We start from the raw sequence: 26,914 nt of genomic DNA on the forward strand, positions 1-26,914 counted from the left end.
GTGCCTTTTGTAGGTTTGGTGTAAATCTGTTCAGTAGATTCTGAGAAAATAGCCTTTAAATCAATATATATATCTGAGCCAGCTTACGGTACGCTTACCGTACGCTTACGGTAAGCGTACGGTGGCGTGCGCGATTCTGATTGGCTCTTAGATCTTAGTAAACATTCGAATCGGCCGAAACCAGGAAGCGGCGGCCGCCATTTTGTGTATTTCACTCTGAAAAAAAAGAGTGAAAACAAAGAAAGGGGGCAATGAGGAGAGTTACAGACCCCCTAACAATTGTAAGGGGGTCAAAGAAGGACAGAAAAGTACAAAAAAAACATTTATTGATTTTAAAAAAAATCACGGGGTACGCGTACGGTAAGCTCACGGTAAGCGTACGGTAAAAAAAATAAAAATAAATAAATGAAAATCAGATTTAAGAGTTTAGAAATTAGGGAGCTCTAAAAAGAGCTGTTGTGTTTATGGAGTCATTTTTTTAGTGGTACTTACAAGTAAGTACCGATGCAGAGTCTAAGGTTCAAGAGGAAGACTCTGTTCCCTTCATCATTGAAGTGCACACCATCTCCTCTATAAATGTCTTGCATGTCGTAACGCAAGTTGTTGTGGTAAATGGCACCCATACCATAGTCACGGAGGAAAGCAGAAACAGATTTGTTGACGTGCTTTCTTGCTTTGTCAATCTGTGGACAGAAATGATTGGACCAGTTCCATTTTTGCCTTTGGCATATGTTGGAAAACACAAAGGCAGTTTTAGGGAAAAGTGTAAACAGTTGTGCAAAGGTGTCCTTCATAAGCATTTCCAGACCTACCCCAGTCAAAGTGCCTAGGTCATTGCCACCACAGTGCACTATTATGAGGTCAGGGTGTTGGATTTGCATGAAGGATTTCACCAATGGCATCAATTGGTGCCACTTTAACCCTCTCTGACCAATCCATTTAATGTCTACATTTGGCAAAGCAAGGTCTCTCACCATATCTGTTTTCTCTGCAAACTTTTCACTCCAGAAGACATAGCTGTGCCCTACAATCCACACTGTGAACATCTTCAAAGGAGAACTGGATGCACTCAGGAGGTGTCTTTCAGTAGAATGGCAATATGAAAAGAAAGACAGTTTGGAAATGGAGGCATACATATTTTTTACAAAACAAAAAGAACTGATTGGCTGTTTCATACCATTCTAGAAAAAAAACTAGGCTGTATGTGAAAATTAATAGAAGCATGTTTTGTATTGGTACAAAAAAATGTGTAACCAAAGAACAGTACTATGGATTTGCAGTTAGGATTGAAAAGTCAAGCACTCTTGCTCTGTGGAATTGAAACATTGTGTGTCGAACTTCTGACCTAACTGCACACAGCAGTGTTCCATGAGATGTTGCTATGGTAGCAGGCAGAAGTCAAGTTGGGGGAAGGGTACTAGGCAGAAGTCAAGTTGGGGGCAGGGTACTTTTGGAAAAGGGTTGGTTTTCAACCAATAGAAATGTGTCATTAAATTTGAAAAAAAGGGGGAAGCACTGAGATTTGAAACTTACATGTATATGTGTGGAAAAATAGAGGGAAAGTTTGCCATTATCTGGTTCTGCTGAGAGGAGAGAGGTGTACAGAACAGAGATCCTGGCTCTGATAATCTGCTGTTTGAGTGACACATTTCTTTCACAACTAACTAAATTTAAAGGTGAGTTTACAGTTTGAGAGGGGATGTATGTGGTAACTTAAGAAATGAATAATAGAAATGGGAATTGTTTTTGTTGTAGTTACACATGGTGGATTCATAATGTGTCAGTCTGTAAAAGAGATTTTCACTTGGCCCGAAAAAAAAAGAGCAGTAAGTGTGCTTTCAAATTGGCAAAGAAATTTCGTTTTGGCACTTATGTGAAAACATGACTCTGTGTCCATAGAAGAATTATAGGCAGAAATTTATTGCGTCTTGCTCTGGTGATTTCACAGTTGCAGTAGATGGAAAAGAGGAGCGAATTTTTGGGGGAAGAAGCAGAGGCTTAGCACACACCCATGTGCTTGCCATGTATAGTCATGCACAGTAATTAGAAGCGAGTGGGGTTTTCAGGTTTAAGTCTGTAATGCAAATACATTCAGCATCACTAAGGCTGGTTGCCCCTGCTGGAGTGTAGGCAGTCACAGAGAATACACACGGTGGTGGTCTGAAAAAAAAACAGCTTGGACATGTGCATTTAAATAAATTTAAAAAAAAGGTTTCAGAATGTGTCAGTCTGTAAAAGTGATTTCAAAGTGTAAAAAGAGATTTTCACTTGGCCCAAAAAAAAAAGAGCAGTAAGTGTGCTTTCAAATTGGCAAAGAAATTTCGTTTTGGCACTAATGTGAAAACATGACTCTGTGTCCATAGAAGAATTATAGGCAGAAATTTATTGCGTCTTGCTCTGGTGATTTCACAGTTGCAGTAGATGGAAAAGAGGAGCGAATTTTTGGGGGAAGAAGCAGAGGCTTAGCACACACCCATGTGCTTGCCATGTATAGTCATGCACAGTAATTAGAAGCGAGTGGGGTTTTCAGGTTTAAGTCTGTAATGCAAATACATTCAGCATCACTAAGGCTGGTTGCCCCTGCTGGAGTGTAGGCAGTCACAGAGAATACACACGGTGGTGGTCTGAAAAAAAAACAGCTTGGACATGTGCATTTAAATAAATTTAAAAAAAAGGTTTCAGAATGTGTCAGTCTGTAAAAGTGATTTCAAAGTGTAAAAAGAGATTTTCACTTGGCCCAAAAAAAAAAGAGCAGTAAGTGTGCTTTCAAATTGGCAAAGAAATTTCGTTTTGGCAATAAAGTGAAAACATGACTCTGTGTGCATAGAAGAATTATAGGCAGAAATTTATTGCGTCTTGCTCTGGTGATTTCACAGTTGCAGTAGATGGAAAAGAGGAGCGAATTTTTGGGGGAAGAAGCAGAGGCTTAGCACACACCCATGTGCTTGCCATGTATAGTCATGCACAGTAATTAGAAGCGAGTGGGGTTTTCAGGTTTAAGTCTGTAATGCAAATACATTCAGCATCACTAAGGCTGGTTGCCCCTGCTGGAGTGTAGGCAGTCACAGAGAATACACACGGTGGTGGTCTGAAAAAAAAACAGCTTGGACATGTGCATTTAAATAAATTTAAAAAAAAGGTTTCAGAATGTGTCAGTCTGTAAAAGTGATTTCAAAGTGTAAAAAGAGATTTTCACTTGGCCCGAAAAAAAAAGAGCAGTAAGTGTGCTTTCAAATTGGCAAAGAAATTTCGTTTTGGCACTAATGTGAAAACATGACTCTGTGTGCATAGAAGAATTATAGGCAGAAATTTATTGCGTCTTGCTCTGGTGATTTCACAGTTGCAGTAGATGGAAAAGAGGAGCGAATTTTTGGGGGAAGAAGCAGAGGCTTAGCACACACCCATGTGCTTGCCATGTATAGTCATGCACAGTAATTATAAGCGAGTGGGGTTTTCAGGTTTAAGTCTGTAATGCAAATACATTCAGCATCACTAAGGCTGGTTGCCCCTGCTGGAGTGTAGGCAGTCACAGAGAATACACACGGTGGTGGTCTGAAAAAAAAAAAAAAAGCTTGGACATGTGCATTTAAATAAATTTAAAAAAAAGAGCAGTTTGTGTGCATTCAAAATGGCAAAGAAATTTCGTTTTGTGACTATTGTGAAAAGAAATGTAGTAATATATTTAAATACAATAAAGGATTTTTTTTTTAGTTTTTTTCAGGTATTGCTGAAGAACAGTGAACAAAATTTAAGATGCCTACAAAATCTCGAGCTCAAAAAACGCTAAAAAAAAAACTATATTTGAGGACAACTGGAGGACCAAAGTTAGTAGAAGATGCTGATGTTGGGAAAAAGAAAAAATCTTCTGGTAAGCAAAAAAAACAATTCCTAAACAAAATATTGAAAACAAACAAAAATGTACAAAATGTCTGTTCTCGGAAAAATGTAACAAAACCTACAGAACAGCAAAAAATTGAGGATTTAGTTAATGCAAATATACCTTCTGCAATTGAAAAGTTTAACATAAACAGAAAAACAGCATTTAAAGAGATACGTAGAAAAATGTTTCAGAGAAGAGTTATGTCCAATTTGATAAAGGATATAAAGAAATATAAGCAAAAGGCTAAATATTATAAGAGAAAAAAAGAAATTGAAGCCATTGCAGCAAAAGCATTAGAATTAAAAAGGAAACTATTCATATTAATTTTGAATAGGATGCGTACATTAGATAAAATGGTTAATGTACTGAAATCACAAAGCAAAAGCAAAAGAGTAGTGAACAGAACAAACTTTTGTAAACTGTTTTTAGGAAAGTGGATGCATAGTTCAAGTAGTGAACCTTTTTTTAATGAAGAAAGCTATTTTCAAAGTAATAGTTTGCTGCATGCAGTTGACACCAGAGGTCGTTCATACGAAGTAAAAAATGGTTGCATAATGGAGAAGGAGATAATGGTTCCAAGAGATGAGGTACAAGTGATGGCAGATGAGGCAATGGGGAGACGTCCTAAAGCCCCAGTGTACACTTGGAATTGTAGTAGTATTTGCACTGTGCGTCAGGAATCTATTGACAGATTTCGAGAGTTTCTAAGAGAATATAGTAAAAAAAGTGTAAAACAAAAGATTAAGGTGCTTCAAAGTCTGGATCCATGCAGAGTGAGAGAGAATACTGGTTTGCAGGGTCATTCTCTTGCTTGTCTATCTAGAAAAGTGTGCAATAGTGTTTTCCATCATTTTAGGATGCTGGCTGTTCATCATACTGAAATGAGAAAGTTTGTGAGACGGTTGTATTTTGCCAAAAGTCCAGCAATAAAGTTAAATGAATTGAATAGGGCTCTGTTCCGAGGAACGGTATCAGATGTAGAGAAGGTTGTTGATGAAATTCAGTTTTGTTACTTTGGTCCTGAACAAAACAGTGCAGAGAAGGACACAGTAAATGAGGCAGAAGTGGAAGAGAATGTAGAACCCTCTGTAAGTAACACATTTAATGATCACATAACAAAATTTGCAATAGTCTCTAATGAAAGACCAAATGTTACTTGTATTTGTTGCCGCAGAACTCATTATAGAAAACAAACTAGGAATGTTGATCTCTACAGAAAGAGTGAAAATGAAGATAATTATAAGTGGATGGATTTTGCCACATATATATTTCTTGAAAATTGTTTTGAATTGGGTGAAGATCAGCGTATTTGCAAATACTGCTACAACAAGTTAGAGGAAAATAGAATGCCGACCAGAGCTGTACATAATAATTTAGAATTGGATGCTATTCCTGCTGAACTTTCTGAATTAAATACATATGAGTCTATACTCATTCAATGTGTTCATCCGTTCCAGACCATAGTACGTATGGAGCCCAAAACTGGTAAATTACCTCCTTCAGATTTACTGAGAGGTTTAAAAGGTAGAGTGGTGTATTTGCCCTTGGATTTGAAAAAAAATATGGAAACTATTGATGCAGATACTTTGGAAACTGAACCATTAATTATTCTGGTTAATGGTGTCCCTACAAAGAATAAGAAGATTTGGCAGGAGCTGGTAGATGTGCGGAAAGTACAAAGAGCAAATTTGTATTTGAAAAAAAATAACAAATGGTATGAATCAATTTATATAGAAGAAGAAGAAGAAGAAGAAGATTTACAAGGAGACACAGAAACACCAACTGGACAAATTGAAAAAGTGGACAAGTCAAAGGAAGAAGAAATTTATGAACATTTTAGCATACATCCTCTCCATTCGAAAGAAGTTATGGGAGACAATATTGATCTCTTTCAGATGAAGAAAGCAAAAGGAAATCCCGTGAGTGTATGGGAGGAGAGCTTGGAAGCTCGATGTTTTCCCCAGCTGTTTCCTAAAGGAAAAGGAGGACGATACGATGAACGTCCGGAACAGATTCCAGCTTCTGAGTATCGGACTACAAGACTATATGCTGAAGATCCCAGATTTCGACAAAGTATCCCTTATTTGTTCCATCTTTTATTTGAAAGCGACTTGTCTGCACTGTCTTATGCAGTAAATCACATTTTAAAAAGTGGAGTACATTTACAAAATGTGTCTGCTAAGGATTTTATGGAGAAAGTGCAGCACCGAGATGATCATTTGGAAACACAACTGATCAATCTGATGGCTTGTCAGCGTGGGACAAATGAATATTGGTACCGACGCCATGGTGAACTAAAATGCATGTTACGCAACTTAGGAACACCAACATGGTTCCTTACCCTAAGCTGCGCCGAGTACGCTTGGGATGATTTACTGGATTTTCTACGAGAGGCCAATTCAAACATTGAAAACATCGAATACAAGACAGCAGGAGAACTGTGCTCATTGGATCCGGTTAATGTTTGCAGATATTTCAATCATAGATTTGAGGCTATGATGTCCTTCATCTGCAATAAAAAAAATCCACCCCTTGGAGAAGTAGTGGATTTCTTTTGGAGAAAAGAGTACCAGGCAAGAGGTGCTCCTCATATTCATATGCTGCTGTGGATCAAGGATGCCCCAAAGTTTGGAACAGATACTGATGAAGCAGTGTTATCTTACATTGAAGAATATGCAACATGTGCTATACCTAAAAACACAGAAGAGAACAAGTTAAAGGAGCAAGTTCTACGTTTCCAAAGTCATCGGTGTGGAAAATACTGTCGACGGAAATACAAGAGCAAAGAAAAATACTACACTAAATGTCGATTTGGATTTCCTAGACCTGTTCTTACAAATGGAAGAGTCAACAGTTTTATGTCAGCTGTGAGACATACTATCACAAGAAAATCACCTAAGAATACCTACAACCTTAAAAGAAAAGAAGAATCAAAAAATATAAATGACTACAACCCAGTCATTTTATCCATGTGGAACGCTAACATGGATATACAGTATGTTGCTGACAATTCCATTGCTGTTGCTCGATATGTAACGTCTTACATTACGAAATCAGAAAAAACAGAATTGAAGGAAATGTGGGAAGAGATTTCTCACGAGAAGACTGTCAGTAAGAAGCTGTACAGTTTTAGTTTGAAGATGTTATCGCATCGAGAAATTGGATCCTACGAATGTTCAGATAGGTTATCTTCTGCAAGTCTCTACTCGAAGTCAAGAAGAATAATTTGGGCAAGTTTAGGCCTTGCAGCAATGAGAAATCGAAATCGGGTACTGAAATCTGTTGGAGAAATTGAATATTTGGCTGAGAATGACCCAGAAAGTACAGACATATTGAAAACAAACATGTTGGACACATATTATCCCAAGAGAAGTCATCATCTGGAGAACATGTGTCTCTATGAAGTGCTGCAGAACTACATTTATTCACGGAAAGCTGCAGAAGACATCAACAGTGGAAAATATAAAGTTGTTGGTGAAGAAGGATGTTTGGTGAAGCAAACCAAAGGAAGTTTGATAAATCACCGGAAGTTGAGTTGCGACACTACCGACAAGAAAGAATTTTACTACTTGGCTCTTTTACAGTTGTTTAAACCATGGCGTACAGAGGATGAACTACTGGGAGAATTCCAGAGCTATGAAGATTCTTTTAATGCTTGCAAAGACAGCATACAATGCAGTACATTCTCAACTTATCTGCAAATGTTAAATGAAGAAATTGAACAGGAAACTACAATTGCAGCAGAAATAGCTAGAGACAGTTCTCAGGACAGCCAAAGTTCAGGAACATACAGTCAAGATCCCCTAGGACAACCAATCGTTGAAAATGAAGCATCAATAGCCATGAATGAAGTGGAAACGGCTATGAATCAAGCTCAAGAAGAATTTATAGACTTAGAAAATTTGGAAAGACAACTGAATCAAGAGCAGCAACAAATTTATGAAGAGATCAAAAACAAAATTGATCACGGATTTCTACATATCAAAAAAGAGTGCTCATGCACATCATTTCATCCAATCAGGATGTATGTAAGCGGACAAGCTGGCACTGGAAAAAGTTTCCTAATTAAAGTCATCAGAAGCTACCTAAAGCAAAAAACGGATTCTACTTTGTCTTGTGTGGTTACTGCTCCAACTGGGTTAGCAGCATATAACATAAAAGGAATCACCTTACATCGTTTGCTAATGTTACCAGTGGAGCATGAGAACAAAATACAATTCAACAAGCTAACTGGAGAAGCATCCTTAGAAGTGTCAAGAGTATTGAAGAAGATGCAAGTTCTCATTATTGATGAGGTGAGCATGGTATCAAACTTAATGCTTGCCTTTGTGCATTTAAGAATGCAGCAAATTTTGAAGACAGACTATGACGTGTTATTTGGTGGAAAACACGTCATAGTTTTTGGGGATCTTTTGCAACTTACTCCAGTTAAAGGACAACCAGTGTTTAATACTGTGACACATGAAGACACGAAGAAGTCATTGGGAAGCATTGGAAATACAAATATTTGGTCCTTCTTTGAGTACAAGGAACTTACAACTAATATGAGGCAAGCAAACGATGAAGAATATGGAAGTATTCTGAAAGATATCAGAATTGGACTACTCACAGAAGTTGGCAAAAAAGCATTACAGAGTCGGCTGCTACATAACTTATTTCCAAAGGAAGAAATAGTTGCAGAGAAAATATACAAGAATATTGCACAAAACAAAAGTGTCATCTGCTTAATGCCAACTCTACGTGAATGCTCAATATTTAATGAGGAGCTTTTGAAATTGGAAAATGAAGACATCATGAAATTGGAAGCAGTGGACAAAATTGAGGATGGAAGAATTACTGTCACAGTAACAGGCAAACTGAAAAATAAATTGGACTCACTAGAGAAGAATATCTCCAAAACAGCAGGATTAGAAAAAAATCTATATGTTTGCATGAACTGTAGAGTGTTTTTAAGGAGAAATTTGGATGTTGAAAAAGGCTTAGTGAATGGAGCGATGGGAAGAGTTGTGGGTTTTATTAATTATCAGAAAAAAGATGGAATTGAATGTTTAAAAATAAAATTTGATCAGATAGAGGAAGTTAAAGACATTTGTCGTTGTTCAGTTCGTTTCATGCTTGTGAAAGACTTATATGTACGTAGGAAGCAGTTTCCGTTTTCACTAGCATATGCTGTAACTATCCACAAGTCTCAAGGATTGACTGTAGATTGTGCATTTGTGAACATTGGTTCAACTGTGTTCAAAGAAGGTATGGCATATGTAGCTTTGTCACGAGTCAAAACATTATCCGGTTTATTCATGATTGACTTTGATGATTCAAAAGTTAGTGCTGATACAAACTGTGTAAAGGAGTATAATAGATTAAGAAGAACCTATGCTCCTCATTTAGGTCAGTATCCTGTGTTGGAGAAACGTGTAGTTTCTCGTAAAAGGAGAAATGAGAATATCTGTAATGAAGATGTAGAGAAGAGGAAAAAAAAGAGGAGTGATGTAATTGCAAGCAAAAAGAATAAGGAAAATGAAGAACAGGTTGTAGGATGTCATTTTGAAAATAGCTCTGGTGTCAACTGCTACGCTAATGTAGTGCTGAATGTTGTATTTTATCTGGAAAGTTTGCAAGAGCAGATAATAGTAAATCAGGGAAAAAGATTCTGTTCAGAGCTCAGTCTCCTTTTTCAAAAGCTGAGTAAAGATAAAACTCAAATAGAAAGTGCTACTGACATTAGAAAACTTTTAGATGTATGTTCAGGACGAACACAGTTTTCTCAAAATGTACAGCAAGACGCACAGGAATTCTTGTTGTTTTTTCTTCAGGTAGTGGAAGAAGAAGGAGTTCCCATTGACATTTTTTTTGGTCTCTCTTATAAATGGGAACATAGTTGTGAAAATTGTTATAATATATGTGGCTCTATTGTTGATAATGAAAGGTTTATTTATTTGACATTGCCAGAGAGTAAAACAGTCACTTTTGCAAAATTAGTTAAAGATGCTAATCATAGCATGAAATGTGGTGAGTGTAATTCTGACATGTTTTCAACATTAATTTTAAGGGAATACGGACAGTATGTAATTTTAATGATGCAACGATGTAGAGCTGATGGTTCAAAATTGGATACTTTAATAAAGAAGTTTACAGGACAGCAATTATCAATTTCAGGAAAAACTTTTGTAACTGTTGCAATAATTTTCCATGATGGACCTACTGTTACTTCTGGACATTACACAGTTTATCTTAAATGTGAAAAAGGCTGGACACTGTGTAATGATTCCCAATTGATTTTCAAACAACGTTTGCCTTTTGATTTAGCAAATTCCTATCTAATCTTTCTGAAACCTAAATTTTAGAGAGACTTGGCAAGATGTGGACAAAATAATTTTACCATTTTACTGGATTACCATTGCAATTTTGTAGAAAAAATATTTTTTAAAATTATCATTTGGCCTAAAGGAAAGATAACCAATTGTAATGTGGACTTTTTAAATTTTTAATGCAATTTTGAAAAACCAATAATTTAGAGATAATCGGTAACTTCTGCACATTTTAAATTTTGGAATGCTATTAGACTGCCATTGGAAATTTTTACAAAAATGATTTAAAAAATTACTATTTGACCATGTGGAAAAGTAAGCAATTCTATTGTGGACTAAATAAATTATTCAAAAAATTTTTGTGAACCAAAATGTTACAGAGAATCGGTGAGATCTGGACAGATTAAACTTTAGAATTTTATTGGTTTTCCCTTGGAAATTTATTCCAGGGAAAAAAAAAAAATACAATTTGGCCTAAAGGAAATAAAATCAGATGTATTTTGGAGTTATTTGAGATATAATATTGTGATTATACTCCTGAAACAAAAATATCAGACGGTATTTTAAAGAAAAAAGTATTGTTTTTAGATGATATTTTTTTAGAATAATATGCATTTCTGTAATGATAAGTTTAAGTGAGAAGAGATTCTGGGCTTTTTTAATACAATCTTTGAGATTGTTATTTTTTTTTGCCCGCTGTAAAATGATGAATGCAATTGCTTTCACAATTTATAGTGAAATGCAATATATTCTGAAAACAGCAAAAATAAGGCAAAAATATTTTTTGGTAAAAAATGTAAATATGTGTACTGTATTATAAAATGGTTTAAAGATATTAATACTTTTTTCTTTTTTTTCAGATCGATATAGAAAATTTTCGTAAACTACAACCATTTTAAAAACTATTTTTTAAAAAAACAAATGAATAAATATTTTTTTCAGTGAGTATGGTAAGTCAATAGTAATAATTGTAGTCTCTCAAGGACCTTGTAATGTGAAAAATGATTTTTAGTGTTTTTTTTAAAAAATAAAAAAAAAGGTACGCTTACCGTACGCGTACGGTAAAAAAAAAAAAAAAGTTTTTTAAAAAAAATGTAAAAAAAAAGATGAAAGATAAGGTTGGCTCTTAAAAGAACCGTTGTGTTCATGCAGGGACAGAGGAGAGGAACCATGGGAAAATCATTCAAAGCTACAAATGTGCTGATCTATTTTGTTATTCACTAGGGAAACACTGGTCTCCCTATAACAAATTAGAGCTTTACAAAATGTGCAATGAATATCAACCTTCCGAAATCGAGGGTTCATTTCCAGAGGGCCAGCAAAAGGAGATTCTCCCCCCACAGATGAAGGGCTCACCTGAGCTGCAGAAGAAGGAGTAAGCTCTGCAGGTGATGGTCCAGGCTGAGCTGCTGTGGATGTACTGGCTCGTCTTTCTGAAGAGTTACCTCCAAAAAGTAGAGCATGTGTCCTTTTGTGTACATCCTTGAGGTGCCTCATCATGGTGTGATTCCCAAAGGAATACTTCCTGTCAGGATTACCTCTAGAAAGTACACGCTGACACAGCTTGCAAGTAACTAAGGGTGCATTCACCTTTTGCTGGCCTTCTGGAAAAGTAAAATAATCCCAAACATAAGAAGGTTTTACTTTCCTCGCTCTCTGCCTCAAGACAGTGCTGCTGGTGCTAGCCTCACTCTCAGAAGAGCTCTGCTGTTCTGCCATCGTATCCCAAAGACAAACCAGCTCCTTCTCCCAAGGGATCACAAGCAGAAATGAGGGGAATGGGTGTGGTGTAGGAGAGTTCTAGAACTGAAAGTAGTTTCAACCAATCAAAAGTTGTGTTTCAAGATCACATGACCTACCGTACGCTTACGGTACGCTTACGGTACGCTTACGGCAAAAGTGCGCATGCGCGTAAAAAAGACACGCGCTTGCGCGCATGCGCATAACAGTCATTTCCCGGCACTTCCGCGTAACGTGCGCGTGTTGCGTAAGCGCGCACGCGTCCCACGCGCAGTACGCGCGCTACGCAAAGTACGTAACTATACGCAAGCAGCGTAGATAGATTACGGACGTTGCGTAAACCGTACGCTTACCGTGAGCTTACGGTACGCGTACTATAAAAAAAAAAAAAAAAAAAAAAAAAAAAAAATCTGGAAATAAATTTTACTTGTTTATTTTAAAAAATTTATATAAAATAAATATTTAATGATTTTAAAAAATTAAGCATAGTCTTTATAAAAGGTAAAAAATTACATTAAAAATATGTTTGAAAAAAATGAAGAAAAAAAAAAAAATAGCATTTAAAAAACCTTGCAAATTCACTGAAAAAAACATGGGTTTCACACACGTTATAGTTAGGAATTAGCATTTAAAAAACCTTAGAAATTCACTGAAAAAACCATAGGTTTCACACACGTTATAGTTAGGAATTAGCATTTAAAAAACCTTAGAAATTCAGTGAAAAAACCATAGGTTTCACACACGTTATAGTTAGGAATTAGCATTTAAAAAACCTTAGAAATTCAGTGAAAAAACCATAGGTTTCACACATGTTATAGTTAGCTGGACATTTTACTCGTAAAAAACCAATGAAATTGCCCCGTTATAGTTAGTTCAGCTAACTATAACTCGCGCGCCCGCAATGCACTGCTGATGACGTCACATATTACATCACTCATGACATGGTCAGTGACATCACTCATGACATCACTGATGACATCTCAAATGACATCACTGATGACATCACTGATGACATCATCCTTGTGATAGAGTGGCAGACCTCCTCTCACCTTAATATAAGCTTTGATACACACATTCAAAAATAGAGACTAAAAATTTCAAAACAATGGACATACCAATACCAGTTACAACAACCTCTTCAGTAATTCTAAGATCCACATACACATCCACTCATTCACCAACAGTCCTATACAGTCACTCATACATGTACTCACTCATCATATGTACTCATACATCTATACATCCTGTTACACAATGCCACTCATCCATAGAGTTACTCACACACATAGTCACTCATGCTAATAAAGAATAAAACATACATTTACTTGCATATACAGTAATACACACACCACCATACTTACTTCTACGGAAACTTACACATACTTAGTCTTTTAAACAATCACTTATAGAAACACATACTTATTCATACAGGAACTCTTTCAATCTCTCCCTCTCATATATACTCACATATATACACCAATACTCACATATACTAGTTTAAAACATATGTAGTTACTCCTGAAGACACTATTGAGACAGTCATTCACTCACTAACACACCCATACACACACTCATCCACCCATACAGTCCTGCACACATGCTGTCTTCAACACATACAAACAGTGAGTCACTCATTCATGCATCTATGCACTACGTAATACCCCCCACCGTACCATGCAGACACTCAGACTGATACTCAAAAAAACAACTAATAACCTATATAGACACCCATGTAGCTACTCACCAACCCATGCAGCCACTTATACACAAAGTGAGAGATACACTTAGTCAGTTACACAATCAATTTTTCAAAAACAAATCATCCATTTAGACACTTATATACCCATTTATTCTTCCATCGACCTTGAGATATACATATATAAAACATATTTAATTTTCAGAATAACACACATTCACTGGATGATGTCATCAGTGATGTCATCAGTGATGTCATTTGAGATGTCATCAGTGATGTCATGAGTGATGTCACTGACCATGTCATGAGTGATGTAATATGTGACGTCATCAGCAGTGCATTGCGGGCGCGCGAGTTATAGTTAGCTGAACTAACTATAACGGGGCAATTTCATTGGTTTTTTACGAGTAAAATGTCCAGCTAACTATAACATGTGTGAAACCTATGGTTTTTTCACTGAATATATATATATATATATATATATATAAATATATATAAATATATATATATATATATATTCACTGAAAAAACCATAGGTTTCAGACATGTTATAGTTAGCGGAAATTTTACTGATAAAAAACCAATGAAATTCCCCCGTTATAGTTAGTGCAGGCAACTATAACTCACGCGACCGCAATCCTCTGCTGATGCTAATACTGTATTTAGACACTTATTTGCCCATGTCTTCTTCCATAAATTTTTAGCTATACATATATTAGAAATATTTTTTTTTCATAAAGACACATATGTCATCAGCAGAAGATTGCGGTCGCGTGAGTTATAGTTGCCTGCACTAACTATAACGGGGGAATTTCATTGGTTTTTTATCAGTAAAATTTCCGCTAACTATAACATGTCTGAAACCTATGGTTTTTTCAGTGAATTTGCAAGGTTTTTTAAATGCTAATTCCTAACTATAACATGTGTGAAACCTATGGTTTTTTCAGTGAATTTGTACGGTTTTTTAAATGCTAAGTTACTTTACGCCATTCGTGGCGTGCACGCCCACTTAACGCAGTTCGTTCCGTGCGCGCACGGTGCGCTTCGCGCACCGCGCGCCCACTTTACGCAGTTAGTGCCGTACACGCAAGGTGGACATAATATGCGCTTCCTTGTGATAGGTAATCTGTTAAATTTAATTGGTAAGTGATGCCAATAATATGCCATGCACAGAGAGTTTTTTTTTTTTTATTAAAATTTTTAGCGCAAGCGCACCGTACGCGTACGGTAAGCGTAATCGGCGAAATTTTCAAAAAATAAAAATTTACAGTTTTTGGCCTTTGAGGACTCAACTAACATGGCTATGTGCATGGGCGCTGTCTAAACAGCCCCTTTATATGTTTTTTGCCTTTATTTACTGCCCACCCCTCAGAGTGCGAGAGAGAAAATGGCGGCCGCCGCTTCCTGGTTTCGACCGATTCGAATGTTTACTTAGATGTAACAGCCAATCAGAATCGCGCTCGCGCACGCCACCGTACGCGTACGGTAAGCTTACGGTAAGCGTACCGTAAGCTGGCTCAGATATATATATTGATTTAAAGGCTATTTTCTCAGAATCTACTGAACAGATTTACACCAAACCTACAAAAGGCACTTCCTTGACCTGAGGACTACCTCTCTGCCAAATTTCTAGTAATTCTGTTCAGCCGTTCGGGCTGTAGCCCTGTCTAAAGGTCCTATGGAAAAATGCATGGGAAAAACGCGTTTTGGGACCCCCCTTTTATCTCAGCCCCCGCTTGACGAATCCCCCCGAGACTTTCAGGGTAGGAGCGGAGCGTAGCGCCCCACCTATTTTGAGAAATTCGCGAGGATTCGTCGACCGGCGCCAAAGTTATTCAAAATAGAATGTTGCGGATTTCCTATGGAAAAGGGGTCCTAACTATAACTACCTACTGGCGACCGCCAGTAGGTAATATGTGTATATATATATATATATATATATATATATATATATATATATATATATATATATATATATATATATATATATATATTTGCTGCAACTCTCCTTCTCACAACCACCATCCAAAAGAGAAAGACAGCACTCGCGGGGGCCGTTTCCAAAATTTATTAAGTGGAAACTTTCACGAAAATAAACAGACGCGTTTCGGTAACAACCTTCTTCTATGTTTACCGAAGCGCTCGCCCGCCATGTTTTTAAATCAACGAAATGTACATTAACACAAATGAAGGACCAACATCAATATTCTGGTCTCTAACATTCCTACCCCACTATCGGCGCCATCTTGTAATGTATGATAGCCCACATGCCAGAATGGCAAACTCCACTCGCAAACGCGATAGGGATGGGGGGAGAATCGAAAATTTAACCGTAAATCACGTAAATCAGGCCCTGGATGGGCATACACATGGAGACATTCTCCAACAGAAATAAAACATGGCTAGGGCTGCCTACTGCTACGATATTCTACAAATGCAAAATATTTTTATAATAAAACACAGAGTGGGAGAGCAAACCACTTTGCCTATACATCTAAAGATACTATATACAATATAATACAATTTACCATAAATGATGTTTATACAGGAAGCAACCAAGGTAACGCAACGGATCCTTGCTCGGGTTCAAATGCAATTCAGAATGCCCGCCAATATATGCACACACCCAATTATACATGTATATACAGCAATTATATACATCAATTATGCACGTGTGAATCCCACCCGCATATGTACAGATACCAAAATCGTGTTCATATGTACATTATTTACAATGTGTACAGTGGCATCATCCAATGTCATCATGATATAGTAAAGTGAAGGAGGGGAAGTCAGTGTAGAATATCACTCACCTAGGTGTACAGCTAACTCTTCACTACTATTAAGGCCCCAAGGTGTTTTGGTATGGAGATCGATAATGTACCGTGACTCCAATCTCCGGAGTTTCAGTATCCTATCTCCCCCTCTAGGATTAGATGGTACATGATCCAAACAAAAGTAGCTCAACTCATCACGATTGCGATTGTGAGTTTTGTCAAAATGACGTGCTACGGGGTAGGTCTCGTCTCCCTTACTGATGGCCCGCATGTGTTCCAGGATTCTGATTTTTGTAGGGTGGATGGTACTGCCCACGTAGCGTAAGCCACAGGGGCATACCAAACAGTAAACAGTGGAAGGTGTGGTGCATGTCAAAAATTTCCTGATTGTCTTATTGATACCTATAACGGGAATGTCATAGCTAAGCACTCTTTTGCTTCCTTTACAGGCTTTACATTTTCCACATGGAAAAAATCCTCCTAAAGCTCCAAAGGGTGATTTGGGGGCGTCCCTCAGATAGCTGCACACTAGGTCGTTCTTAATAGACCTCGCTTTTCTGAATGTGATGAGGGGGTAGGATGGGAGATCAGTCCCTATCACACCATCAGTTTGCAGGATGTGCCAGTTTTTGCGCATAATTCTTTTGAGGTTCCCTGCATCCCTAGAAAAGGTAGTTATAAGTCTGAATTTGCCCCCCTTGATGTCATCCATATTCATGGTTTCTGTATTTTTGAGCAAATCAGTCCTTTGAATTGCTTTAACTTTGCCGAAAGCCTTATCAAGAACCCCTTTGCTATACCCTCGGGCTTCAAAACGTCTGATGCTTTCATTAGCTGCCACTAGAAACTCACTGTCATCTGAACTATTCCTCTTTATACGAAGCAGTTCCCCGTAGGGGATGCTGTTAACCAGATTCGTAGGATGACTGCTAGAGGCATGAAGGACAGAATTCCCCGCTGTCTCTTTGCGGAAGAGTTTAGTTTTCAATTGTCCCCTGTCTACATAAATATTCACATCCAAGTAATTCACTGAAAAAGCATCAATTTCTCCTGTGAATTCTAAATGAACTGTGTTGGTATTCAAGATATTTATGTAGTCTCTAGCGGTGTCGAGTGAACCGTTCCACACGATGAACAGGTCATCAATGTAACGGTACCACACGACCACCTTTTCTGTCCATTGGATGTTCGATGTGTCCCAGGCTACCTGCTCCTCCCACCAGCCTACGAACAAGTTCGCATAGCTGGGGGCGAAGCAGGTACCCATGGCTGTCCCCGAGATCTGCCTGTATAGCTGTGTATGGAACAGAAAGATGTTGTTAGTTAAACAGAATCTGGCAAAATCAATTAAAAGTTCATTATGTTCAAGATATTTCAGTGGGCGTTTCTTAAGGAAATATTCCATAGCCTTTAATCCATCACAGTGCGCTATAGAGGTATATAGGCTGGTAATGTCTAGAACCATCAATTTATATTCCTCCTTCCATTCCAGAACAGCTATGCGTCCCAACAGATCTTTCGTGTCCCTGATATAGGATTTCAGGTTTTTCACGTGGGGCAAGAGGAATGAATCGACATAAATAGACATATTCTCTGTGAGACTCCCTTGGGATGCCACAATTGGTCTCCCAGGTGGTATTTCTTTATTCTTATGCACCTTAGGGAGGTGATAGAAGGTTGGAATGATGGGGTTCAGCCTTCTAAGAAATAGAAATTCATCTATTGTCAGAAGACCTTTGTTGTGCCACCTGGAAATGAGGGAGTAATAGTTCTCCATACTTTCATAATAGAAGTTCGTATCAATGGCAATATATGTCTGTCCATTAGAAAGTTGGCGAAGCGCTTCCTTATCATAGTTCGCTTTGGTTTGCAATACTATGTTGCCTCCCTTGTCAGAGGGCTTACATACAATTCCTTTATCCTTCCTTAGATCTTCAAGGGCCTTTTGTTGTTTAAAAGAGAAGTTGCTCTCCTTTATTGTGGCTTTTTTGAATCTTTGTTTACGTCGGAGCTGTATCAAATCCTTCGTGACTGCTTCCGAAAAGACCTCAATAGCATCAGGTGCCATTTGCGGTAGGAATTGTGACACAGGTTTGAATTTGGTTAGTCCACCTTGTTGTTTTATGCCAGTGATGGCTAATTGTTGTGCTTGTCTCAAAGATGTTAAAGTGCCATCTTCCGCTTCAGTTCTTAATTCCTCCAAAACCATAATAGCATTGAGGTCCCCACTTGCGAGTTCATCCGGAGCCGAAGTCATGCTGGCTTGGGATTTGGGTTTCGTAGTAGGTGGTTTGATCTTAAAGTACTTATGCAGTTTTAATTTACGCGTAAATTTAAAAAGATCAATACGCGTCTGCGTAAATTCCATAGTCTTATGGGGGCAGAAAGTGAGACCTAATTCGAGGACAGACTTTTCGATTTTCGTCAAGTGTTTGGTCGTTAGGTTAATGATGGTAAGATTGGCCTCTTTGGGTTTCATTACCATCTCCTGTTGGAGGCTCTCCTGGTATACGCCGTTCTGCTCCGCGTTGCCGGTGGGGATACATTGCCTCTTCCTACCCCCTTGTCCCCTCCTAGTCTTCCTCTTCCCATTTGCTCCGGGGGTTTGCCTCTGCCTCCTCTCTGCCAAGACTGGCGGATCAGTTTGAATTCCTCCCGAAAAGGAGTATGCACTGGACCGCATCCAGAGGCAGTGCTTCTCTCATCCTCCGAAGATTCATTCTCAGTGACTTCTGATTCTGACGTCACTGGTACTTCTGCTTCTGCTTGAGTAGGTCTCTTGTTATTGCTTCGGAGATCGTTTCTCGGTTTGTCAAATTTTCTTGCAAAAGTCAGAACTCTTCCCTGTGCGTAATCATTTTCATCGCGGTCGAATTTGCTCTGCTTCCGCGTTTTGATCTTTTCTTCATAGCTTTTCAGACGTTTCTTCATTTGCTCCCTGTATTCGTTAATCTTAGTTTGATCTTCTTTTTTTATTTATTTATTTATTTTTTTTTTTTAGTATTTCTTCCAAGGCCTCGATATCTTTCAGGGCCTTATTGCGGTCACTCCAGGCAAACTTGACCAATATTTGATTTACGGTTAAATTTTCGATTCTCCCCCCATCCCTATCGCGTTTGCGAGTGGAGTTTGCCATTCTGGCATGTGGGCTATCATACATTACAAGATGGCGCCGATAGTGGGGTAGGAATGTTAGAGACCAGAATATTGATGTTGGTCCTTCATTTGTGTTAATGTACATTTCGTTGATTTAAAAACATGGCGGGCGAGCGCTTCGGTAAACATAGAAGAAGGTTGTTACCGAAACGCGTCTGTTTATTTTCGTGAAAGTTTCCACTTAATAAATTTTGGAAACGGCCCCCGCGAGTGCTGTCTTTCTCTTTTGGATGGTGGTTGTGAGAAGGAGAGTTGCAGCAAATATTAATTGCGGGTACACCCCCGCATGAAGAAGCACCCGCCTGAGAGTGCACCGGATTGGTGTTTTGTAGCAGTGATATATATATATATATATATATATTATATTTGTTAATAGGATGTAGAGCTGTTCATCATCTAGACCACATTTTCTATCTGAAACCAGTATCTCAGTCTTCAACAGAACAGACAATTTATTTTTAGAATTGAGCAGGTTTATCATAGTTTGACAAGGGCTCAAACAACCTCCTGTGGTATTATATATAATCTGAAAAGCCATCCGTTTGCTGATAATACGACAGATGCATGCTTCCATTTCCGATATTCTAAGGGACACTTAAGGATCAGATCTGGTCACACTTGTCTACCTGGCCAAGCAGACTGGTCTAGTTAGGGCCACTTTCTGACATTTGGATAAAATTACTTAGCTGGAACATTTGCTTTGCAAGTTATTGGTCAAACTGGAAATACAGATGTTTCGCAATCACAAGATTATGAAGTGCATGGTAATCTATAAACGAGTTAGGCTGTAAAAATGCCCCCGTTTGTTATAAGCTGTGCAACCTCGAATCAAAGTGGTACATTGTATGCTATAAAAATGGTCAACATATCAATAGGATTATCAGCGAATAATCAACTTCTTTTGTTCGTCTTTCAACTGATTTCACTCTACTTTTTGTGACTGAATTTCAACAATTTTGGAGCTGGACCTGTAGGAGTACAAAAAACATCCGATCTAACCTGCTGAGCAGTTAATTTGTCGTAGGATGTTTCAAAATCTATAGGATCCTATTTTAGGCTGAAAAAGAAAGATTTAAAAGCTCCAAGAACTTACTCCTATTTCTGGGGTTTTGGTGCCAGTTTCATATTAACAAGTGGTGACCGTTTCCAAGTCAGAATTCACGCTCACTTAAGTGAAACTGTGCTCAATAAAAGAAAGTAAAGTTAGAAAGTGGTGAGAGAAACTTGGCAAGGGGTAAAAGTGAACACTTACTGGGAGGGAGCCTCATCCTTTATCTCCAGCACGATATTCTGTCCCTTACAGAAGCTCTCGCCTTCATAGTGTAGTTGTCCGTCCTCACACCTGGCAGAAAACTGCAGCTTATCAGTCTTCAAACCCGCTGGGACAAAAACAAATAGATATGTTAAGGGCATTAGGTAACAGGTTGTCCATGTAGTCAACACATTGGATTCACTGAGTTCTAGGCGAGGCACAGATTTATATATGGACAGATAAAAACCTTTACAACTTGCTCCAGAGTACGAACATGCTAAGGTTGAATACCTTTATCTTGGATGCTGTAAATGGCAAAAAGAGCACTTTCTTAGCAAGGCAACTAAGCTGTGATGAAGCAAGATGTTAATCTTTCTAATCACTCTTTGTGGTTTAGGTGGACATTCTGGTATAACGGCAACTTAGCCATAATGTGCCAGTTTCAGGTTGGATACTTTCTACCACTTCTCAAGATTACTACAGGGTGATCCACCAATCATAAACAAAGCAAAGGAAAACAAACGGAAATAAAATGAGGCAATCCTGGCTAACAAATCTCAAATAACTTTGCAGTATTAAGCATACAGAGGGGCACACTTCGCAGAATTTATGAATGGAAGAAAAAGTAATTATATATGCACATTTACAAAAGACTTGTAAAGGTCCAAGACACCAAGGTCCTTGTTACGAGTGGCGGTTTGAACTTGGGAGTCCTAACTCCGGGTGGAATTCCGCCACTCTCCACTGTAGGTGACCCATTGCCTCTGGGTCTGGTAATTCTGGGTCTGCAAACCCGATAAGTCTTAGCTCAGAGGCACCAGGTCTCTTGTCACAGGATGCACACCAGGAGAAACAATTACAGGCACAAGCACAGTCCAGCCTCACACCTGGAGCGCCATCGGGGAGACAACAAACCTGCAATGCCCCTTAAACACCCACCACCACCTCCCCTCCAACCACAGCACATCAAAGGAAGAGCAGACCATGAACCCCCTTGACTGCCCTGTCCACAAATAAAAATAAAAAACAGTCCTGGGCTGTTAGCAGTGCCTGGGGGAAAATGCACCAACTATCCTCCACCTTCCCAGAGCAAATGACCGGGAAAGCAGACAACGCTCCCCATCACCTACCCCAATCCTTACCCCTTCTCCCAACCCCCATCAGACAAGACCTGCCGACATTTTCCACCTGCTCAGAGCAGATGGAAATGTAATTGGATATGTGCCTGGATTCATGGAAACTAATCCGGTATTCCCGGTTCCAACGAGTTATTCCACATTCTCGGGGAAAATCTTACAATAGCTAGAATTTGTTTCAGGGTTAACAGCGGTAATCAGAGATTTGGGACCCCAGGATCCTAGCACCATATTAGGCAAAACTCATAATGAGGGACTGGGACGTCAACGCCTTTAGCAGACATTGGTAAATGGTTTCAGTTGAGGTACTTACTGCTTTGCCTTTCAGCAGCTTACCTTGTTTTCTTGTGTTATGAAGAAAACACAAATGAAATACCATATACTAATTAGCAAGACTTATGTACTTGGAAGGAACTAATACATTCTTAAGCATATGTCACCACTGACTAACACTTACTTTGATCTATTTGTTTAGTATCAACATTGTTTGAGTGTCATACAAGAACCCATATCAACTTCTATCAGAGATTTAAGAGGATGTCAGGGAGAATGGGGAAATCAACACCAGTATTATGGCAAAGTTTCTTCATCTCAAATAGTTACCATATTTCCCATTCTTGCGCCTTCTTCTACGTCTCATGGTCTGTCTTATGCATTGGAGGCAGGACTGATCACATTCAAGTAATGAACTATCCTCTATCTGATCTGGCTGATGTATCGCACAGGTGAAATGTTGATTTATCCCTTCAAAGTTATTTGGGGTTCCTCGATAGAAAAGTGGCATTGTCTTTTAGGTTTTTCTTACGAAGCCCAAGTCAACACCCAACGTCCAATTAAATGAACCATATAAAGATGAAGGTTTAACTATCTACGGACTACAGGTGTGTCTGCACACTCATGAAAAAGAACTCTGCAGAAGTACTTACCGTCGGATTTCCTTTTCTGTGGTGACACTGCGGCAGCTTTAACCTGGAAATCCAAAGATAATAGCGTTATTTGAGACACACGGGGCACCAGAATCTAGTAGGAGATATCAGGACCCAGTTCCAAACAGAAGAGCAAAGAATGTAAGAAAGATTGGAGTATTACACATAAATTAAAAGCCTCCACACTACCAGCTAACTGCACAGAATTAGCATAGCTAATTCAGAACTACATTCTACAGAAATATTTTGCAAGAGTGACGAAGTCTGTAATGGTCATCAAGTTTAATTGGGCCCTTAAGTCAAAAGAATAAAACAGTCAATTTTATTTCATATTTGTAGGAAGCTGGCTCTGTATATACTATGCCAAAGTGAAGTATAGTGTGCACAGAGTCCACTGGAATGTCAAAGGTAGGCAGAGGTAAAGTTAGATTACACCTTACTCTCTATTTGAGGTAGTGTGTTCGAGCAGTAAGGCTTTATCAGAGGACAATGTTAAGCATTTGTTGTACACACTCAGTCAGCAAATGAATTCACACACTCAAAGACTGAACTTCAGACCAATTGTTTTTGTATAAAAATATTCTTTTAGCTATTTTATTTCCTAGAACAAAGCAAGCCTGGCATAGGTATGTGATAAGTACTTTGCAGTAAATATACAGTTTGTAACACAGTTTGGATTGTAATTGTAAATGCACTTTGTTTTGACTTGGAGTATTGTTTCTGAGAAATGCAATGCTTCGTAAATACAGTACATATACTTTATATTGGATTTTGAGATTTACTTTTCTTACAGAGTGTAGTATACCTGGATACTACACTGGTACATGTCCTGTAAACAGGTAAGTATATCGTTTTTTAGTTAGTACAATTTTAAAGAATTTCTTTAGGTTTTCAAACTCCACACTTCAAAACTTTTTCAAGAAAAACAGTCAATGTTATCCTATGGAGGAAAATAGTGTTATCAGTTTTAGGGTAAGTATTCAGTAGTGGGAGTTGGTGTTCTGGAGGTAGACTTATGGTTCACCCAGGGTCAGGGATGCACTCTCGTTACACCCTCAGCGGCACTAAGGCGGCCGGGTGCAGAGTGCTCAGGCCCAATGTTATCCAATGGGGGATAAGGTGCCTCCCGTTGGTGGCTGCTGACAAGCAGGCCACTTTGTTGTGGGAGCAAAGCTCCTGGACTTAAGCTCAGGACAAATAGGGAAACAAAGCAGCATCAAAGGTGCACCCTCAGCAGTACTAGGGTGGCCGGGTACAAGGTGCTGTTTCGACGTCAGGTGCTCTGTTGTTTCAATGGGGAGCCTCCGGTTTGCAAAGGCACTGCAGGTTTAGGGATGAAGGTCTTCTGGGTGCTACCACCACTTCGAGAGGTAAGTTGGGAAGTTAGGGGTTGGTTAGGCACCGTCGGTTAAGGCACACAAGGCTGTGGGGCGTCTGGTGCAGGTGTGCCTTTTGGGGTCAGATCTTCTTACCAACTCCTGGTCGCGGTTGGGGGACCTTCTGGATTTAGGCTGCAGGTGGCGGCTTGAGGCAGGTCAGGGGTCGCCTGATCTCGGGTCAGGATCGCCAGGGCGCCTCCTCGTGGTGTTTGCCCACTCAAGCCTGGGCCGTGGTCGGCAGGTGCAGAGTGGGGCGGATCCGCGGTATCCAGCCAGGGTCAGAGGTTGCAGATGAACAAATCCGATGTTCACGGGAGACAGTCTTTGTAATTGAAGGCAGGCAAGTCAGTCATCCGGGGTTTTTGAGGTTGCTGGCTGCAAGACACACCGGGATTTCGCAGGAGCAGGTTAGAGGTGGAGACAGGCCGGTAGGGCTGGGGCCAAGTCAGTGGGTGTCTTCCTCTTGTTAGCTTCGGCACGGCTGTTCCGTCCTTCTTCTCTTTTAGTTTCTTCTGGTCTGAGGAAGCAAGAAAGGGGGGACCCTAAATACTAGATTTAGGGGTGCTATAGGTAGGTAAAAGGCAGGGACCAATGGGTCCCTTCCCTGGGGTGGGTACACCACCTATTATGCCACCATCCAGTGGGAGAGGGGCATAAGCCTTTCTCTGGTTGGCTGGGTCCCCCTCATCTGCAAGATGGCGGGGACTGAGAGTTGTGCTTCACCTCGCCTCCCCCACCTGAGGGGTGGGGTTGGCAAAGGTGGGCACACCTCTCTTTCTCAATTGTTTTTCCCGCCGATTCTCCCGCCTAAAGTCGGGGTCAAAACCAGTGGGGGCCAGTTCCTGAAAACAGCAACAGGTTTGGGGGAGCACACAAAGGCGGCAAGCCTTTGAAGCTTCCCCTTCGTGGACCCTGCCCATCCTGTGGGAGGGGGCCTGGCCCCTTGTCCCAGAATGTGCATTGTTTCAGACCCCGGAGAGCAGCAGGCTCTCGACCCAGGGATCCAGAAACATGTCTGGTGGTGGCAGCTGGCGAGCAGCCACTCAGCCTGGACACTAGTGGTTGGTTGTTTTTCAGGGGGCATCTCTAAGATGCCCTCTGTGTGCATTTCTCATTGAATCTCACACTGGCATCAGTGTGGGTTTAATGTGATGAGAAGTTTGATACCAAACTTCTCAGTTTTCAGTAAAGCCATTATGGTACTGTGGAGTTCATAATGACAAACTCCCAGCACCATATACTCTTAAAGGCATTACTGAACGTACAATGTCTAAGAATTGGCTTAGGCATCGTAGGGGTACAGGGCTCATGCACCTGTACCCTCACCACTGATATAGTGCACCGAGCTAGAGGGGTGGCTGATGTGTGCCAGGGCAGTGGGCTGTAGGCATGGCACACAGGGAGGTGTGCTATGTTGACTCTTCACTTTGTAAGAGGTAGGGCTAAGTTCTTCCCATCACAAATACTTTCCATCTTAATGTATCAACATTACACTACATAGGTAGAGAAGAAGAGCTGCAAGAAGCAAAAGGAATTTCACAGAGTCCACAGACTGAGAATAATGGCCATACCAAGTCACTTAGTAGGGGCACAGAGGATAAAAAAGGCTGGTGTGCGATCCAAGCACAAACAGCTCAGATAAGCAAACCCTACAATGCATGAAAATGGACTATGAGCACCTTAAGCAAGAGCCTTTGAGGTCGAACTGATGTGAACAAAACCAGTGAGGTAAACTGATGCCAAGGTAAGAACCACAGGCAAGGAGAAGTCAAAACAAATAAAGGCACTTTGAAGTGTCGATGCGTACCAGATAGGGGCCAAGGATGGCAGTACTTCACCATCGAAATTTGAGTGAAGGCTGCCACTTTAGCTGGATCAAAGCTAAGTGCAGGGAAGGCCAGAAGACCATATAAAAAAACGAGCTACTGAGACTCTCACAGGAGCGAGAGGAAGAGGAGACGAGGTCAAACAGGGAGTCCATTACAGAAACGTGTGAATACTCTATCTCTAGACTAGTGGTTCATAACCTGGAGGTTCATGGATCCCTGGTAGTCTGCTAAGCATAATGAGGGGGTCCGCGACTGTTCGGAAAATGACATAATATCAGTAGATTAATTAAGTATATATGCATAGAAGAAGCAAAGTTGAAATCTAAAAACAATTTAATGCTCTTAATGTGCAGGAATTTGAAATTGGAGGCTAACAATTTGAGTGTTATCCTTATCTTGAGTTGTAGCAGCAGCAAAAGTAAAGTAAACAGAAACAATTATGGACAATTGAAGCACTATGTGCTGACAAGAAGAGATCATACCTTAGGAGCAAAAAATGGAAGTGGATATGCTAGATTCTAGCTTATCACATTATTTTAAAAAAAATAAAAAAACGTAATTCTGAAAAGTTCCAATTTTACCATTGAAATTACGATTACAAAGTTTTGGGGGTTTGTGAATTAATTGAGATATTTCATATGTTGTGTATGTGTTTGAAGCATATTTGTTTCTATATTTTTGAGTATAGTTTTGAGGTTCAGACTAGTAGAACTTGCTTAGGTGGGGGTCCCCAGCTTCCATTAGTGAATTAGTGGGGGGCCGCAGAAGTTAAAAGGTTAAGAAACGCTGTACTACACCAATCACTGCCACTGAAAATACAGAAAGTCAAGGACAG

At 39.5% G+C, this 26,914-nt stretch overlaps 1 protein-coding gene across 16 annotated transcripts in view; it reads right to left on the reverse strand.

Annotated features, from left to right (window-relative positions):
* BRMS1 (BRMS1 transcriptional repressor and anoikis regulator) overlaps positions 1–26,914 on the reverse strand; it is a 292,161-nt gene that overhangs the window by 41,576 nt on the left and 223,671 nt on the right. For all 16 annotated transcript variants that reach the window (XM_085625430.1, XM_085625422.1, XM_085625426.1 and 13 more), the window contains 2 exons: positions 22,872–22,914; positions 20,810–20,936 (listed from right to left, as the gene is read on the reverse strand). In XM_085625430.1, the coding sequence (XP_085481556.1) occupies positions 20,810–20,936; positions 22,872–22,914 (170 nt within the window). The remainder of the gene's footprint in view (positions 1–20,809; positions 20,937–22,871; positions 22,915–26,914) is intronic.

Source organism: Triturus cristatus, chromosome 9 (genome assembly GCF_964204655.1).
Source record: "Triturus cristatus chromosome 9, aTriCri1.1, whole genome shotgun sequence".
In the NCBI taxonomy this organism is placed as follows: domain Eukaryota; kingdom Metazoa; phylum Chordata; class Amphibia; order Caudata; family Salamandridae; genus Triturus; species Triturus cristatus.